At 41.8% G+C, this 19,289-nt stretch overlaps 1 protein-coding gene across 1 annotated transcript in view; it reads left to right on the top strand.

Annotated features, from left to right (window-relative positions):
- KIRREL1 (kirre like nephrin family adhesion molecule 1) overlaps nt 1-17,660 on the top strand; it is a 336,552-nt gene extending 318,892 nt beyond the window's left edge. The window contains exon 15 of the mRNA XM_089659346.1: nt 756-17,660. Within this exon, the coding sequence (XP_089515472.1) occupies nt 756-1,226 (471 nt within the window). The 3' untranslated portion in view covers nt 1,227-17,660. The remainder of the gene's footprint in view (nt 1-755) is intronic.
- Nucleotides 17,661-19,289: the final 1,629 nt, after the last annotated feature.

Genomic DNA, 19,289 nt, shown 5'->3' with positions numbered 1-19,289 from the left:
TGAAATAAGATGTGTTTTTTTGTATATGTCTGTAGTCGAAAAACATTTTTACTTGACTCTCTTAATAAATGTATGCACCTGTATAGTGACTTTTGCTTCACTTTTGTATTTAAATTCACGTGCCCTATACGGCCAAAGGTTTGTGACGCACCTGACAATCACACCTATACGAGCTTGTTGGACATCCCATTCCAAAACCATGGGCATTTATATAAAGTCCCCCCTTCCTTTGCATCTCTAGAAGCTTCCACTCTTCTGGGAAGGTTCCCCACAAGAGTGTATCTTTGGGAAGTGGTGCCCGTTCAACCAAAAGGGCGTTGGAGAAGCCAGGTGTAGATTACTAGGTTAAATAGGATTGCATTTAAATTAAAATTTGTTTAAATTCATCCCAAAGTGGTCACTAGGGTTGAGGTCAGGGCTCTGTGCAGGGCATTTGAGTTCCTCTACACCAAAACTCATCAAACCATGATTGTGCACTGGGGCACTCATTCTGGAAGAGAAAAGGGCCTTCCCCAAACTGTTAACACTGGGCTGGAAGCGTACAATTGTCTAAATTGTCTTTGTATGCTGTGGTCATATTAGCAGATGTGATGGTCAGGTGTCGACAAAGTTTTGGGCATATAGTGTGTATAAGTCAATGAGTTCTTCATATGATAGGACAGACTCCACTAGTGTTACCTTTTCTTTCTAATTCTATGATCATTTTTCCATCTCCATCACTGTCTGCCATTGATCATACTCCTCTTCTTCCCTAGGATCCAACCAATGGATATTACAATGTCCGAGCTCATGACGACAGGCCGACATCCCGATCTGTGTTGTACGCAGAGTACCGTAATCCTGGACCGGCGCGATTCGATGCTCGTCCTTCTTCTCGTCTTTCTCACTCCAGTGGCTATGCCCAGCTGAACACCTATAGCCGGGCTCCTACTTCAGATTATAGTACAGACCCTACTCCCACTGTTACCTCTGCTACTACAGACACCACCAGTCAACTTTCCTACGAGAACTATGAAAAGTTCGGGACACATGCTTTCTCAACTAACACTGGATACCCCACATACAGGCTCGGTTACATGCAGCCAACCACAACAGGTATGGATCGAGGACCTTATGATACTTTTGACCCAGTGGGGAAGTTCACAGGAGCCACCCGTTTCTCCTACACATCCCAGCATTCTGACTATGGACAGAGGTTTCAACAAAGGATGCAGACACATGTCTGAGGACTGACAAAAAGTGAAAACCAGTGGGCAAAAAAAGGGGAAAGTAAGTGGGAGGACGCCTTTCAGTTATGCCTTCTCTGATACAATATCGATTCATGAGACAGCACTCTTGGAAGGGAAACAAACTCTTACCATATCTTCTGATACTCAGGGACCTTATTGTCTTGATCTCAGAAGTCCCCAAGAAAACAGTCGAAGTTGCCCGCCAGGCAGAGCCTCGAAGTTTTGATATGGAATAAGATGCCAAACAAAAAGCTGGCCTTTTAGCACCTGACCATTCCTTGAATACCACTGATTTTGCCATCTGGTGTATGGCAAACGCTTTGACTTAGACCTCAGCTCGGTACTGGTGAAGCTTTTCATTCCGCCAATAAGTTCCATGAATCACTTTGGTCTTTTTCATACAAACTCATTTCTGGTTTTTAGTCATCTCCCTAACTGCCAGGAATGTCATGCCGTCACTGACTAGAGGCATTTGGTCTTGCTATTGCAAGGTCTTTTGTAGGTATACATTCCAGCTGTTGGAATCAAGAAGAGGAAACTGCTGATTCCATGTTTAGCCACCACCACCTTTTTCGTCCAGTAGTCCTCACCATCCTGGTATTTTGAAAAGCAGCTGTTGGCAAAGTGGAGTGGCTAGGATTTGGACAATCAAAACAACACAATTTGGGAACATTTTGTGGGTCGTTTTATAAATTCCACTTTTTGGGATACTGGTGTTCATCCTGCTTCAGGAACACATGGTCTAGAATTACTACCAAGTGCTCTGCTGTAATACTCCTTCCTGCGTGCCCGTCAGAAGGGGTAACAGTGTGCGAATCTATAGAGCACTCCTTCACCCCTGCTTGTATTGTACTTGTACTTTACGAAGATCTCTGTGGAGAGATGTATACACCATTTTTATAGTTATCTTACTTTATATTCTTGCTGCATATTTTTGCACATGATTTTTTTTTTGGCTTTTTATTTGTACCTCGACCTTGGCCTGTCTCATATAGAGGTATCATATTGGGCTTGTATAGGCAGTAAGAATAACCAGTTTCACATTTCCAAAAGCTCCAGCATTGGATGAGAATTAGAGTTTGAGAAAAATACTCATGGACTCAAGTGCTCTACCATCTTGGTGATATGAATGGTAATACATTATATATAGCCAAAGGTATGTGGACATCCCTCAAAATATTCCGTTCAGGTGCACAAAGCAAGTTCTTTCAAGAGATGGTTTTGAGGAACTTGCAGGTGAGGTTTTTGTCCTCAATCCTTCTAAACACGTTTGGGTTTAATTGGCACACCGAGACGGGTCTTCTTCTCCAACATCACCTGATGTGACAATTGCTCCTTTGGCTGAATGGGTGAAAATTCCCACAGATCCCTCCAAAAAAAAGCCTTCCTAGAGGAGTAGAGGTTCTTAAGAAGGGGGGCCATTTCAATATTAACACTCAAGGTTTTGTTATGATAGTCTTCAACAAGTTTATATAAATGTGATTGTCCACAGACTTTGGCCATATATACACTAAGCAATATAATTCTCTATAGTAGAATTCTGGTAGCCAATATTGCTTAGTAACTATGACTATTCATAGCAAAGAACTGATGCATGTATTGGAGTGTGAAAGATGAGTTGGTACCGGCCAGCTGAAGATATGGAATCCAACGTCCACAAGGGAACATAGGTACGTCCTACTGAGTTCATGGTAAAAAGGTTGAATAGTCTACATAGAGTACAACCTGAGTACAACATAGTGTACAGACTACAACCTGAGTGTTTTTCAGCCAAAACCGGAATTTTAATCCAAAATTCCAAACGCTCCTGTATAAAGGTTAGTTCCTCCAGAATAATTTATTATCCAGAATACATTTCTGAGGGATCCCATACCGTGATCTGTTTTAATTCCCATCTCATGCTTCCATGTTGAAACTCATACATTCATTTTTTTGTTTTAATGCTGAAAAGACGTAGGAGACAGGAGTGGCGGCACTGCCCACCCTGACACCGAATGAAGTTCAGCTGAAAATAATTTGATTTTTTTTCACAACACGATTAGTCCTTCTTTATGGTTCTCTATGATTTCTAAAGCTGAACTCCAGGCAAGCAACTAAATATACCAATGACACATATAGGGAAGTTCACAATCCAACCTACCTTAGTGTTTGCAAAGGAAAATGTTTAGGTATGTATTGATGTATTTTACAGCTGTTCCATATGCCATAAAATTAGGGACTTGTGCTAAAGGAGTATCTGTGCAGTTGATTATTACTATCAATAATTAAAATGTATCTAAATTATTTTTTTTTTCATTCTTGATGGAATAGGGAATACACAAAAATATCTGCTATCTGCGGGAGATTTCTCTTTACATCCCGTCCTGAAAACGCAACAGGAAGTCAAAGGCTATTGTTCCAAAATGAGGGGAAATCTCCTCTTAGATGGTTGTCAATGGAACTGTCCCCTTTTGAAGATTTCTATCTATTCCTGCTCTGATGATAATTGTAAAACTTAATTTTTTCCTCATGGTGAGTCCTGGTGAGCAGCCATAAAAACTTGATACAATACTACCCGCTGTCTATGTCAAGGGTCTTCAAACTTTCTAAACAAAGAGCCAGTTTACTGTCCTTCAGATTATAGGTGGGTATGGGTGGGGCTGATTGTGGCCAGTGGGAATAGAAAATGCCCAAGCATCAGAGGGAGTAAACAATGTATAAGGTTTGGTGGTCAGTGGGAGTAAAAAAATTACATAGTGCCTGTAGTAAGTCGGAGGAGTGCCCCATCATTGGTATCAATGGGAGGAATAGTACCCCATCAATGGAGTCAGTGGGAGGAATAGTGTCCCATCATTGGTGTCAGTGGGAGGAATAGTGCCCCATCATTGGTGTCAGTGGGGGGAATAGTGCCCCATCATTGGTGTCAGTGGGGGGAATAGTGCCCCATCATTGTTGTCATTGGAAGGAATAGTGCCCTATCATTGGTATCAATGGGAGGAATAGTGCCCATATTATTGGTATCAGTGGGAGGAATAGTGTCCAATCATTGGCATCGGTGGGAGGAATAGTGCCCCATCATTGGTGTCAGTGGGAAGAATAGTGCCCCATAATTTGTATCACTGGGAGGAATAGTATCCCATCTTTGGTATCCATGGAAGGAATAGTGTCCTATCATTGGTATCACTGGAAAGAATAGTGCCCTATAGCTGGTATCAATGGGAGGAATAGTGTCCCATCATTGGTATCACTGGGAGTAATAGTGCCCCATCATTGGTGTCAGTGGGAGGAATAGTGCCCCATCATTGGTGTCATAGGAGGAATAGTTCCCCATCATTGGTATCAGTGGGAGGAATAGTGCCCCATCATTGGTATCACTGGGAGTAATAGTGCCCCATCATTGGTGTCAGTGGGAAGAATAGTGCCCCATCATTGGTGTCAGTGGGAGGAATAGTGTCCCATCATTGGTGTCAGTGGGAGGAATAGTGCCCCATCATTGGTGTCAGTGGGAGGAATAGTGCCCCATCATTGGTGTCAGTGGGAGGAATAGTGCCCCATCATTGGTGTCAGTGGGAGGAATAGTGTTCTAATGGCCAGAGAAGGGCAAGCAAAGGGCTGTATTTTGGTGTTCACTGCCCTAATTTATCCAAAATGAAAAAAAAAAGGAGCTTTAGATACACTTTAAATCTTTTCTTCAATCTTAAAAATGCTTATACCAAGTGCTCAAGATATTCCAGAAGACACGGCACAAGTACAATATGTTGACCAGCATTTTAAACTCATAACCCTACTCTGTTTTCATTATATCCAATTGTTATTTAATCCCATGGTCATGACGTGTTCAGTTCCCTTTTACTTCAGGTGCCTTAACACTTGTAATTGTTAAGGGTTTGTATTTTTTGACAAAGAAAAAAAAAAAGTAAAAAAAAAACAAAAAAAAACACCTGTGTTTGCTAAGCATGGTACTTATCAATCCTATGGGATTCTTGATGTATTTAAATTTTATATGCTGAGCCTACCCTCTGTAAATGGCCACGGAATCTTATAGATCTTCAAAAAATAGGTCTACTGCCCATTAATTCAGAGCTCCTCTCTTGATTTTGCTTAGAATGTAGAGAGAAGAGCGCCAGTAGCATGAAGTCCTAAAGTTATTTGATCAAGAGTTGTTGTTTCACTAAATCCCGCGTGTTTCAGGGACTCAAAACTCCCCTTCATCAGGGCTTTAAAACCTTGATGGTAAAACATGCTGGACTTTCTGGTTTGGCAAGATTTTTCCAGCCGTAGAAATGGCGCTTTCCACTCAACATTCTAAGCTGATCTGAGATACGAGCCTACCTATGGCCCCTTTCCTCTGAAAAAGCTGCCTAAGGGCTATTCCCAATATTTTAACACTTACTTGGACCAACGGATCTAGCGTCCCGAAATTTATTTTACCTTCCTATCTTGATTTTTTTCCATTTACATTCCAAAAATGATGTAGATAATGACAAGCTCAACTAGAGAATATAAAAAGTTAGAAAAAAAAAGTTAGAATATATAAAAAAGGTAAAACACAACACAATCTCACTATTTGTTTCTTTTTTTTTTGTGAATTATGAAAATTACGAAAATTAAATTTAAAAAATGTCCCAATATTATGAAAAAAATTATTTAAAATACATTGTAAAGTTATATAATATAGTGATGATTTCAACCTCATGAAATCACATTTTTTTCATTGGTAATAGAATATAGTATATAATATCTTAACGTATATCTAAAGCCAAAATACTTTTTTAAAAAAATGATATTTAAGAAAGGAGAATAGCTAAAACTTGATTGGTTTTCCTTTTGCCTTCTGAGTCCCATTGGGGAGTTTTCCCTTCATTTCCTGTATAACAGGAAAAAAGGAGGAAAAATCCTTTGTTGGGTCCAACATGGCAGCCTACTACCACATGTATGGTGCCATGGACTGGCGCCAGAAAAGGGAAATTACGGTATTTGATGCAATTTTCCATTTCTTACCATTTTCCATCTTTTCCTGTTCTACTGACAACTTAAAATTTAAGATTTTCCCTCACAATGGTCGCCAGGACAAATAGGGAAGGGTAAGAATTTTGCGTTTCTTACCATTTTCCATCTTTTCCTGTTCTGCTGACAACTCAAAATTTAGGATTTTCCCTCACAATGGTCGCCAGGACAAATAGGGAAGGGTAAGAATTTTGCGTTTCTTACCATTTTCCATCTTTTCCTGTTCTGCTGACAACTCAAAATGTAAGATTTTCCCTCACAATGGTCGCCAGGACAAATAGGGAAGGGTAAGAATTTTGCGTTTCTTACCATTTTCCATCTTTTCCTGTTCTGCTGACAACTCAAAATTTAGGATTTTCCCTCACAATGGTCGCCAAGACAAATAGAGAAGGGTAAGAATTTTGCGTTTCTTACCATTTTCCATCTTTTCCTGTTCTGCTGACAACTTAAAATTTAAGATTTTCCCTCACAATGGTCACCAGGACAAATAGGGAAGGGTAAGAATTTTGCGTTTCTTACCATTTTCCATCTTTTCCTGTTCTGCTGACAACTCAAAATTTAAGATTTTCCCTGACAATGGTCGCCAGGACAAATAGGGAAGGGTACGAATTTTGCGTTTCTTACCATTTTCCATCTTTTCCTGTTCTGCTGACAACTCAAAATTTAAGATTTTCCCTCACAATGGTTGCCAGGACAAATAGGGAAGGGTAAGAATTTTGCGTTTCTTACCATTTTCCATCTTTTCCTGTTCTGCTGACAACTCAAAATGTAAGATTTTCCCTCACAATGGTTGCCAGGACAAATAGGGAAGGGTAAGAATTTTGCGTTTCTTACCATTTTCCATCTTTTCCTGTTCTGCTGACAACTCAAAATTTAAGATTTTCCCTCACAATGGTTGCCAGGACAAATAGGGAAGGGTAAGAATTTTGCGTTTCTTACCATTTTCCATCTTTTCCTGTTCTGCTGACAACTCAAAATGTAAGATTTTCCCTCACAATGGTCGCCAGGACAAATAGGGAAGGGTAAGAATTTTGCGTTTCTTACCATTTTCCATCTTTTCCTGTTCTGCTGACAACTCAAAATGTAAGATTTTCCCTCACAATGGTCGCCAGGACAAATAGGGAAGGGTAAGAATTTTGCGTTTCTTACCATTTTCCATCTTTTCCTGTTCTGCTGACAACTCAAAATTTAAGATTTTCCCTCACAATGGTCGCCAGGGCAAATAGGGAAGGGTAAGAATTTTGCGTTTCTTACCATTTTCCATCTTTTCCTGTTCTGCTGACAACTCAAAATTTAAGATTTTCCCTCACAATGGTCGCCAGGGCAATTAGGGAAGGGTAAGAATTTTGCGTTTTTTACCATTTTCCATCTTTTCCTGTTCTGCTGACAACTCAAAATTTAAGATTTTCCCTCACAATGGTCGCCAGGACAAATAGGGAAGGGTAAGAATTTTGCGTTTCTTACCATTTTCCATCTTTTCCTGTTCTGCTGACAACTCAAAATTTAAGATTTTCCCTCACAATGGTCACCAGGACAAATAGGGAAGGGTAAGAATTTTGAGTCTCTTACCATTTTCCATCTTTTCCTGTTCTGCTGACAACTTAAAATTTAAGATTTTCCCTCACTATGGTCGCCAGGACAAATAGGGAAGGGTATATCCCCTTAACAGGCTCACGGACAGTAATCCTTCAACTAGACATGTGCGATGTGCTTTCGATCCGTTTTTCGGCCGAAAACTTCATTTTGGGAGATAACAATCCCCGAAAGAACACTGGAACGAATGGCAACAAATCCAAAAAAAAAAATTAACGAATGCATTTGTTTTATTCGGATGACATCGCATGAAGCAACAGTGGTTCGGGCCCATGGGGATATTAATTCAACCTTCGAATTTGTTTGGTAATTCAGATTTGAAAAACGCATGGGTCCGAATTCTGTTCCATTCGTTATTTCGGATGCACATGATACCGATCTATATTGTGCAATTGGCTCAAGCTATTTCCTATTACTGAGTTGGATTGGGTCCAAAAATATCAAATCATTCCGATTCAAATCCGTCTGATCTGATAATACACTAAATTGCCAAAAGTAGTTTGGCAAGTTCATGCTCCCAAATTCTTGAAATTAAAATTTCCAGCGTCCACATGTCTACCTTCAACACACCGTCTGAAATTTTAAAAACAAATAATTTTGGCTTTAGATTCATTTGATTATCTTGTTTCTTTCCCAAAGAGAACCTGTAAAATGCCACCTGAGTTTCAGTGGCTTCCAAAAAACTGTATGACCCCTTTAATCTATGGAAAAATTTGTCTAAAATGTATAGTTATTATTTTTAATTTTTTTTTTCATAATTTCAACCAAATTTCTCTTTGTACGAAATCTGTTCCTTTTGCAAACAGATGCTCGTAGGCAATCATTTTTGTACAGTACGTGTGTAAATATACATATATATTTTTTATATAATATCTGTAAAACGCGAAAAGCATACGCGAGTGACATTATCAGTATTATATTTTTTTTTTTTCCTGGGCACACTTTTTTTTTTTTCTTTTGTTCATTTGTTGACGTTTCTTGAGACATTTATTTTATCAAGAAGAAATCTCTTTTGTTGTCTTGTTATTAGGTCTCATCTATTTGGGCAAAAGTGAGTGACGCATTCCACGGCTGGCCGTAGACATTTGATAATAGTTGTTTTGCCAGAAAGCGATTTTACTGCCGAAAAAAGATCCTTTGTACAAAATGCAGATGCTGCTTGGCGCATCTCGTGGGTTGGGGTGTAGGCTGTGTGCACGGGGTTGGGTTTCATTCTACCATCACATAGTAAGAACAAACCACAAATGGTTGAAATCTTTAAACGTTTGACTTTGCTTCCAGTTTTGGAATTTTGAATAAAATTTTTTGATCAACAGAACATACTTGACCTAGAATTGGATGTCGACCATGTACATGTTTGTTAACACCTGAAACATTACACCTACTGTATGGCCAAACCTAGGTGGACATCCCTTTAAGTTATTGAGTTCAGGTATCTCCAGAGAAGGACACTGGTAATACTGCAGCATACAAACAAATGTAGACAATTGTGCACTTCAAACCTTGTGGCAGCAGTTTGTTGAAGGCCCTTTGCTATTCCAGCCTGACTGTGCCCCTGTATACAAAGCCAGCTCCATAAAGACACGGTTTGATGAGTTTGGTGTGAAGGAACTTGAGTGTCCTGCACAAAGTTCTGACCTCAACTCTACTGAACAGCCTAGGGATGAATTGGAACACCAACTGTGGGTCAGGTCTTCCCATCCAACATCAGTACCTGACCTCATAAATGGTGGCCAGCTCCATAAAGATATGGTTTGATAAGTTTGGTGAGGAGGAACTTGAGTGGCCTACACAGAGCCCTGACCTCAACCCTACTGAACAGCCTAGGGATGAATTGGAACACCAACTGTGTGTCAGGTCTTCTCATCCAACATCAGTACCTGACCTCATAAATGGTGGCCAGCTCCATAAAGATATGTTTTGATAAGTTTGGTGAGGAGGAACTTGAGTGGCCTACACAGAGCCCTGACCTCAACCCTAATGAACAGCCTAGGGATGAATTGGAACACCAACTGTGTGTCAGGTCTTCTCATCCAACATCAGTACCTGACCTCATAAATGGTGGCCAGCTCCATAAAGATATGGTTTGATAAGTTTGGTGAGGAGGAACTTGAGTGGCCTACACAGAGCCCTGACCTCAACCCTACTGAACAGCCTTGGGATAAATTGGAATACAGACTGTGAACATAGTCATGCTCATTTGGCCAAATGGGCGCACATTCTTTCAGACACACTCCAACGTCTCGGAAAGAGTGGAGGCTGTTATAGTTACAAAGGGAAGACAAATCCATATTTTTCAGATGGCTTTGAAATTAGTGTAATGGCCAGGTGCCAACAAACATTTGGCCACATAGTGTATGTCTTTGAATAATGGACAGTGGAAATCCAAGGCTTAAAGGTCAGCTCCATGGAGATCCAGCATTTAGACTCAGTGTAATAAGGGGGAGGATAGCAGTCTATAAGTTAAGAAAAGGCTGTTATTAGAGAATAGGTAGGCCTTCATTGCTGCAAATTATGGTTATCTCTCGTCCTCAATACTTTGGGTCACTACCCTAGAACAAGGAAACAGATAATGGCTCCTGCTTTAATTTTCATACTTGTCCCCCATCAGGTGCTGGTTCGAAATAGGAACCAGTGCTGAAAATTGCCCTTATTCAAACCTCCACAGTAAACAAATCACAACATTTTCAAAGACTCTTAGCACCACACAGCGGCAGGAACTCCAACATGTCTGGACATTGCAGAAGTGCTTGACATTTAACTAGGTGATAAACAAAATGACCCAATAATTAGAAGGTTGAAAATTATCCGGGTGAATCGGGCTATTTTCCAGTCTGCGAAATACGCTCCATTCAGATCCGCCAAGATTAATTCTACAATTATATTAACGAATTCACAGCGTGAAAACGGCACGAATCCTGATTTGCATAAGGCTATCGTTTGAACATAGCAGAGCCTTTCATTATTGGAGCAAGCCTAAATAGCAAAGTGAATAGATCAGTCAGTCTTCTAGCAGCTTACAACTGTAGCAGTTTGAACATATAAAGGAGGAATTCTCTATTCTATAAATGAGTTACGTTCAAGGACTGCTAATCCTAAAATGGAAGCCACTTTGAAATAAAACTGCAGATTAGTTTAAGGTAAAAACGAAAATTCCCTCTAGATCAGCCTTTCTTAATCTTTTTTACTCCAGGGGAACCCCCCCCCCAAAAAAGTCAGGTCTTTGAGAACCTGTGCTAAAGCCAATTCATTGGAGGTACGTAGAGAAAATGCCCTTTACATTGGTATCCAGTGGGAAAAATGCCCCCATTACAATGGTGGTCAATAAGAAGAATGTCCTCTGACAGTGATGGTTGGAATGCCTCCCTTACGAACAGCTAAAAAAATAATTGGAGTCATGCAGCTGGTTCTTCCACGTGGTGTTGACCCCTGAGTTATGCAGGCACCACCAAATGGGAGAGCTTATGGAGCCCATGGCAACATCTAGAGGAATCCTAGGGTTCCACCAAACCCTGATTGGGAATAGCTGCTCTAGGTCATCCATACCATCATAACCATAAAGTTGTGTGTTTAAATTGCTAGGTCCACTTATTTTGAACCCTCCTAACTGAAAGGAGTAAGGACATAGAAATTCTCAGCTTACACTTAACATCCAGCATACTCACCTAGGTTAAGGTGGCATCTCTGCTTTTCCTACAGAATCATGGATATGCTGGTGATCCCAAAACCCACAAGGTCCTTCACAATGCTGGAGAACCTTCCTGCTAGAAATGAGATCCTGAGCTTTCCGAGAAATTGGCCTAGAGTAGGGTGGGTATTTTTAATGATTTCAGCAAGCATTTTTGTCGATGGAGGTCTTCAAGCTAAGCAGACCTTGCATTTTGATGCAAAGTCTCCTTTATCCAATAACCATACTATTTAGCCTGATAAAGGTTCCAAAATAATGGCTTCTGATGGTAATGGGCCTTAAGTCTGTAAATGGCGCTGCCCAGGAAGAGTCAGGAAATTATGGAAAAGCAAGCAACCAAGACCTTAGCCATCGCTCAACTACATGTACTACATTATATAGTATGCTACTTTTAGTCAAACGCTTAAATCAGTCATTCTCAAGCAGGGTTCCATGGAATCCTAGGGTTCCTTCAGAGGATGCAAAGTGTTCCTTGAGCTCTGGCTAACTGATGGTGCCTGCTTACCTCTAGAACCAATGCCCACTTGTCAAAGCTAACATCTGATGGTGCCTGCAAATTTCAGTTGCCAACACCACTTGTAGTATTAACCCAAGAATATTTTTAGCTGTCTGTAGGGGTGACATTCTGATGACCAGTATAAGGGGGGCATTCCTCTAACTGGCCACCGATGTAATCATTTATCCCAATGAATTTAGCAGGGCTCCCCGGGACCCAAAAATTATTTCAAGGGTTCCTCTGGGTAAAAATGGTTGGGAACAGATGTGACATGTTCCCTTCAACACAATAATGGCTTCTTCCAAAAACTTCCTTGGCACATGTAGAGTAGGACTCAAAGGGCAGAAAAGAAAGCTTCCTTATTCCGCACGCCAACGTCATCGGGATGCATCAACTCCTGATGCCAGACTAAACTTTACAGCCATCAAAAAGCTGCTGTATGTCCCCCAACGGGGGGCTCAGCAAACTTGAGGGATGGTCTCCAGAAGCCGTAACGATGCAGACATCTAATAGAATCTTTCCATAGCTTATTACATCTCGGCCTAATGTGTACTTAGTGGAGAATTCTAATTACAGAGCCGAGGAACGTGCCCTGGGGGAATCCGGGCGGTTGTGATCGGCATTAAGCGGTCAGCATTTCTCTGGATGACCGTTATCGCGCCCTCAATAGTCAGCGTGAGACGCCTTATCTCTCCTCACCGCTCGGTTAATTTAATGCTGATAACGCGCGCTACGGGGGTGTACGTTAACCGCAAATATTATTAGCTATTTAACAGTGCCAACGTTTCAAGATTCGTCGTTCGAGAAGGAAAATTTCGAAGAGATTGTGTGCACGGCCCTTTCTTCATCGTTCCCTTGTTGCATTGCTGTCATTTTTTTTTCCTCCATGGCAGTCCGTGGCCTCTCAATATTGAATCCTGTGGTCACGGCATAAGTATATATATATATATAGAATTCCAAACAATACTCCTATTGTAATACACATTGATCAGGTTACGTACGTCTAGGTGATCTGTTTTGCACCCATGCCAAAAAAAAAAAATTGAAATGGCTTCAAATTCCCGGCAGCAGTTTGGATTTTTGCTATTTATACCAATTCACTGATGGGAGGTCGGTGAAAAATGTTGAATTTATTCATAATTGCAGTCCTATAGTCCTATGAAAAAAACAAAAAGAGAGGAAGGAAAAAGGCTGCACACCTAAAAGGCTAACCTCAAAGGAATTTTACTATGCACCATAAAGAGTTATAGGCCATCGGAGACATGAAATGAAAATCCATGACAATGGACTCTACCCCCCCCCCAGATATCAAGAGTGGCCATGCATACTGCCATATACAGTATACTAATGCTATACGTTTATGCCTGTTGTTTAGCTATGTTTTATATCTGTATGGTTGACACATCTTGGAGCCTCCGGTGTGTGTAGTAGGCTCATTTCCATCTAGTGGGGGTTGGGGGTGTCAGTGGGCTGGTATTATCTATCCTCAGCTCCTCTCTCTCCTTTGTGAGGGGGGTGGCGGGACAGGAGGGTCCTCCATCTAGGGGAAGAGATTCTTGTGGGTCTCTGTGGAGGTATTGGGGGGTTGATAAGGGCTGGTGGGGTGGTTCGTGTCAGGGGTTGGGTGTTGGAGGGTTCGGTCAGGTCAATCGCAGTGGACCAATTCTATCCTTGAGGGTTTCCTCTTGATATCTCAGGGGGGTAGAGTCCTCTGTCATGTGGGATTGTCATGTCCTATAACCGTTTATGGTGCATAATAAAATTGTTTTGAGGTTATCCTTTTAGGTGTGCAGCCTTTTTTCTTCCTCTCTTTTTGTTTTTGCATTTTGATTAGGTAGCACCCTTCCAAACATTCTGGTGGCACCTCCACTTTCAGACACCTACGTAGATTCCTCAGCGTTTCCCAATTCCCTTTTCCCTGTTTTTTGCTATAGTCCTATGAAACAGCATGTACGTTTGTCTGAATGGGGCAAAATTGAAGGCTACAGGACTATTTTCTCTCCAGGTCGAATGTTCATTAGAAATAGAAGGTGTGGGAAAATATGGAATTATGGCCACTAGATGGAGAGGATGATTGTAGTAAATACGTATTTATGTTCTATGGTCATCAGCTCCATCTAGTGGTCATATTGTGGTACTTTCCGGATTCATTCTGTTGTTTATGAGTGAATAATATTCAACTGGAAAAAAAATTGTAGCAACATTGGATTTTGTCCCTATTCCCCCATCATCTATAGTCAGAAAAGAGGCTGAATGAAATATCCTTTGTTAAAAAAAAAATACAAATGAAATTGAATTTAAATTTAAAATAGACCACACAGTTTTCACTTTAGTTGGTAAAATATGATTCATGGGTGCAAATTAGAATTTTGGGTGAAAACTGTAGACCCCCCTATCAGGGGCGGACTGACAACTCATGGGGCCCCCGGGCAATAGGGGATCATGGGGCCCGTGTCCTTGCCCAAACTCAAAAAACCCTATGAAAAAGGTATCAGGGGCATCTCATGGGGCCTCCTACTGACCCCGGGCCCTTGGGCAGTGCCCGAGTTTCCAAATGGTCAGTCCGCCCCTGCCCTCTATGTAGATGTGAATCTAAAGGAGATTGTTCAATCAGATTTTTCTGAAATCATTTATATTTCATAGCACTCATCATGGGGGCGCGTAGTAAGATATCATACTAATTTTTAGACAGGAGGCAATGAACCTACCAGCATGTCTTTGGAGGAAAGCCACACAAGCACAGGGAGAGCATGCAAACTCCATGGAGATAGTGTCCTGACCAGGACCAGTACCAATGGCCCCAGTTGCTGCAAGGCACTGGGGTCCTTAGTTCTAACCAACTGGGCTTAACAGCTGAGCTCACATTTTGTACAAAGACATGCGTTGCTTTGCATGCGATTGGCGCAGTGCGTTAGGTCAGCCTATTCACTTGCACCTCAATGCATAGTAGTGCGTTAAAATACATTGCGCTGCGCTAAATCACACGTACGTTGGCAAGGTGCGTTCATGGCGGCAAAGCATCCCAACGTTTTTTTCCCCAAAACACAAACTTGTGAATCCAGCCTCAACCAGTAGTAGAACAGGTTGTGCCCTCTTTCAGGCCAGGTACGGTGCGACAACACGAGCAAAATTGAGCTACAGCTTTGGTAAATGCTGCAGGAGGGCTTTGAGTCAATGCCTTCTAAAGTTGGAGACCTCCTTTCAGACATTGGGGGGTTTATTTACTAAAGCTGGAGAGTCCAAAATCAGACTCCCTTCTGCATAGAAACCAATCAGCTTCTAACCTCAGCTTGTTCAATGAAGCTTTGGCAATGAAACCTGGAAGCTGATTGGTTTCTATGCAGAAGGGAGTCTGATTTTGGACTCTCCAGCTTTAGTAAATAAACCCCTATGTGTCATTTGACTGCTGGCTGGCCTATTCAATAAAGTGCAAGGGTCAAAAGTGTGAAGTGCATCAATAGACTAACAACCAATCACATATCACATGTAGGAAAATGCCTTAGAGACCTCCATTATGGGATAAGACCTCCACTGCCAGATGTCTATCCTTTGGAATCTGTCTCTGAGACCTTGAGAACGAGATGTCTTCTCTTTAGGATCTGTCTCTGAGACCTCCACTGGGGATGACACCTCCAGAATGATCTCGGAGACCCTGAGGATGACCTCGGAGACCGTGAAATGTCTCCAGTGCAGAACGATAAGTCTTCCCCATAGGATTTGTCTAGGAGTCCTCCACTATGGGATGAGACCTCCAAAAATGAGACTTACCGGGTTACTAATGGCTTCTGTACTTTGCATATTAGAAGGGTTCTTTAAACCATCTGCTTACTGCACCAATACTGTGCACTGCAACAGGTGGGATAGACAACTGTTCACCTTCAGGCAAGATGATGTTGCCAGAGGGTTGCCCCAGGGAGCAACAGTCTACAATAAGGTGTTGCCTTCCATTAAAACATATGTATAGGCCATTTTTTTCATTTTGGATAGATTTTGGAAGAGTTGAAACCACTGCCCCCTTTATTATTTTCCTTTCTGTGTCCCATTGGGGAGAATTTCCTTTCCTTTCCACTTCCTGTTCTAAAGATGCAACAAGAAATAGGACTTCTCTACAAAGTGAGGGAGGTGTCCTCTTAGACCAACCTTCCTCAACCTTTCTACAACAGGGGAACCCCTAAAATATTTGGCAGGATTTGGGGAACACTTACTAAAATCAGGGGTCAATGACAAAAATAACCCCTTATGTTGGTGGTCAGTAGGAAGAATGCTCTCCTTATAGCGGTGGTCAAATTGCCACCATTACAGACAGCTAGAAAAAAATTATTGGTGTCATGGTGTTGGCTTTGCCAAGTAGCATTGGTCCTAGTGTTATGTAGGCACCATCCAATGGGAGGTCAATCAGCTTCCACTCAAGGGATCCTTTACAAACTCTGGAGGAACCCTAGGGTTCCATGGAACCCTGGTTGAGGATGGCTGTCTTAGAGAACTGTCACGAGATCAGATGTCCCAATTAGAAGAATTCAACGCATCTCTTATTCTGGCGGCAACTGTGTTGAATTTCCAGATTTGGAGTGAGATTTTGGTCTTATGGCTGTATACCATATCTGTAGCGTGATATCTAAGGCACTGATGCCTACGCTGGCTAGCCTTACCAAATTTGGAGTGAGATTTTTGATTCTATACCGTATCTTCAGCTTTAGATGTTAAGCTGGCCATGGGTGGATCAAAATTTGGCCAGTTCAGCAGGGACCAACCAAATTTCGATCCATGTGTGGCTGCTCCTACTCAACAGAAGTCAATCTGATGATCGATTTCTGGTGAACGGGCTTATTGGAACAAATTTTCCCACTGTCAGAATGCAATGTCTCACTGGGGAAGATTCCTTCATCCACCTCACTTGTGTACATGGAGGAACCCTGATGGCTGTTCATAAAAAAAAGATCCATCCATGGCCACCTTAAGACACTGCTGCTTCTGTTAGCTATCCTTACCAGATTTGGGGTGAAATTTAGCTCATTGTTCTCCTTGCCGGAGGGGAAGCTGTACCTGAGGACCTGCAATTCAAGGATGTCTCAGCTTCTGGGTTTTCTCCACCTTTCTTGCTGTTTTTTCATGGTTACCCCACCGTCATCAGTCATCACTTTCCGGGATGGTGACAGTGATCACCAGGACAATAGGAAGAGTGAATCTCCCCAGCGGGGACACAGACAGATATAAAAAACCTGACCAGGGTTCTAACTAAACTCAAAATAAGTTTGACCTATACATACACCTCAAGCATAAAAAGTGCAACTTTGTGGTGCTAAGAATGATCACCTCCCTTTCAACTTCATAATGATCTTTTAGTTTACTGGCTTTAAGTTAAAAATATACAATCCGATTGGTTGGCAGATGACCCCGTTCTCTATCTGACCTTCCGATCGAACATTTCTAGAAAAGTTCGGCTGAGCTCAAGTAGTATATTCTGTTTCCAGCACTCTTCGTTCTTCTAAAATGATTGCAAATCTTTTTCTCCACAGATCTGTTGTACAATGCTCACTTCTGTTTTCTTCCTTTTTTTTTCTTTTTTTTTTATATTATGTGCTATATTTTTTAGTCTTAAACACGATATATGATATATATTTAATTTTTTATATATATAAATATGAATAAATATAATGTAAAAAAAAAATACTGGGTGTGTTGTGTATTTATAAAACGATTTTAGTGGGAATATGTCATTCTGTGAGTAGTGCCAGTGACCGAATAATGAAGATGGCCGGTGGGAGTGCCAATAATAATTGAAGAACAAGTACAACTTCAGTCCTTCAAAGAGGACCTGTACTGTGAAAGTTGTGCCCAAAAAGGTAAGCAGAGGATAGAAGACTTGTCACCAGTATGAACTGTGGTCTCCCTGCAGCTGATCCTTTCCCATTACTGAATTACCATGCCTTGTTCTGTACTGTATCTCTATGCAAAGGTGGCCATCTTGGTAGAAGCAGGGCTTTGCTTCCTCATGCCACAGCTGCTCCTATGATGACTAGTGGGTAAAAAAATCAAGCAGCAGGAGAGGAGAAAGCACAGATCAACAGAATGTATGAAACAGAAGTAGGGAGATCTTGGTACTGCAGGTCCTCAGGTACAGCTTCCCCTCCAGCAAGGAGAACAGTGATCAGCACAGTACTGGCATTATCTGATGACTAAAGGGGTAATGAAAGAGGTAAAGCAAGCGCCGATCCACAGAATGGATGGAACAGAAACTGAAAGATCCTTATACTGCAGGTGCGAAGGTGGCCATCTTTGTAGAGGCAGGACTCTGCTTCCTCATGCCAGAGATGCTCCCATGACTAGTGGGTTAAGGATCAAAAAGCAGCAAGAGGAGAAAGCATAGATCCGCAGAATAAATTAAACAGCAGGGAGATCCTTGCAGTACAGTTCCTCAGGTACAGCTTCTTCGGCAAGGAGAACAGTGAGCAGCACAGTATCATAATCTGATGACTAATGGGATAATAAAGGAGGTAGAGCAAGCACAGATCCACAAAATGGATGAAGCAGAAGCATGGTGATCCTTGCACTGCAGGTCCTCATGTACATCTTCCTCTCTGGCAAGGAGAACAGTGAGCAGCATAGTACTGGCATCATCTGCTGACTAATGGGGTAGCAAAAGTGGTAGAGCAAGCGCAGATCCATAGAATGGATGAAACAGAAGCTGGGAGATCCTTGCACTGTAGGTGCAAAGGTGACCATCGCGGTAGAGACAGGACTTTGCTTGCTCATGCCAGAGCTATTTCCCTGATGACTAGTGGGTTAAAGATCAAGAAGGAGCAGGAGAGAGGAAAGCATAGATCGACAGAATGGATGAAACAGAAACTGGTAGATCTTCTTACTGCAGGTCCTCAGGTACAGGTTTCCCTCCAGCAAGGAGAAAAGTGAGAAACACAGTGGTGGCATCATCTGATGACTGTTTAGGTCATGATAGAGGTAGAGCAAGCACAGATCCACAGAATGAATGAAACAGAAACTGGGAGATCCTTGCACTGCAGGTTCCTGGGTAAAGCTTCCTCTCTAGCAAGGAAAATGGTGAACAGCGCAGTACTGCCATAATGTGAGGTCTGGTGGGGTAATGATAAAGGAAGAGCAAGCACAGATTCACAGAATGGATTAAGCAGAAGCTGGGAGATTCTTGCATTGCAGGTCCTCAGGTACAGCTTCCCCTCCAGCAAGGAGAACAGTGAGCTGCTCAGTAGTGGCATCATCTGATGACAGGGAGATCTTTGCACTGCAGGCCCCCAGGTACAGTTTCCTTTCTAGCAAGGAGACC

This window comes from Staurois parvus, unplaced genomic scaffold (assembly GCF_062004578.1).
Source record: "Staurois parvus isolate SC_StPar_1 unplaced genomic scaffold, SC_StPar_1.0 ptg001150l, whole genome shotgun sequence".
NCBI classification, from domain to species: domain Eukaryota; kingdom Metazoa; phylum Chordata; class Amphibia; order Anura; family Ranidae; genus Staurois; species Staurois parvus.
The sequence above is the reverse complement of the archived record's forward strand: the minus strand, read 5'-3'. Positions and strand labels throughout refer to the sequence as shown.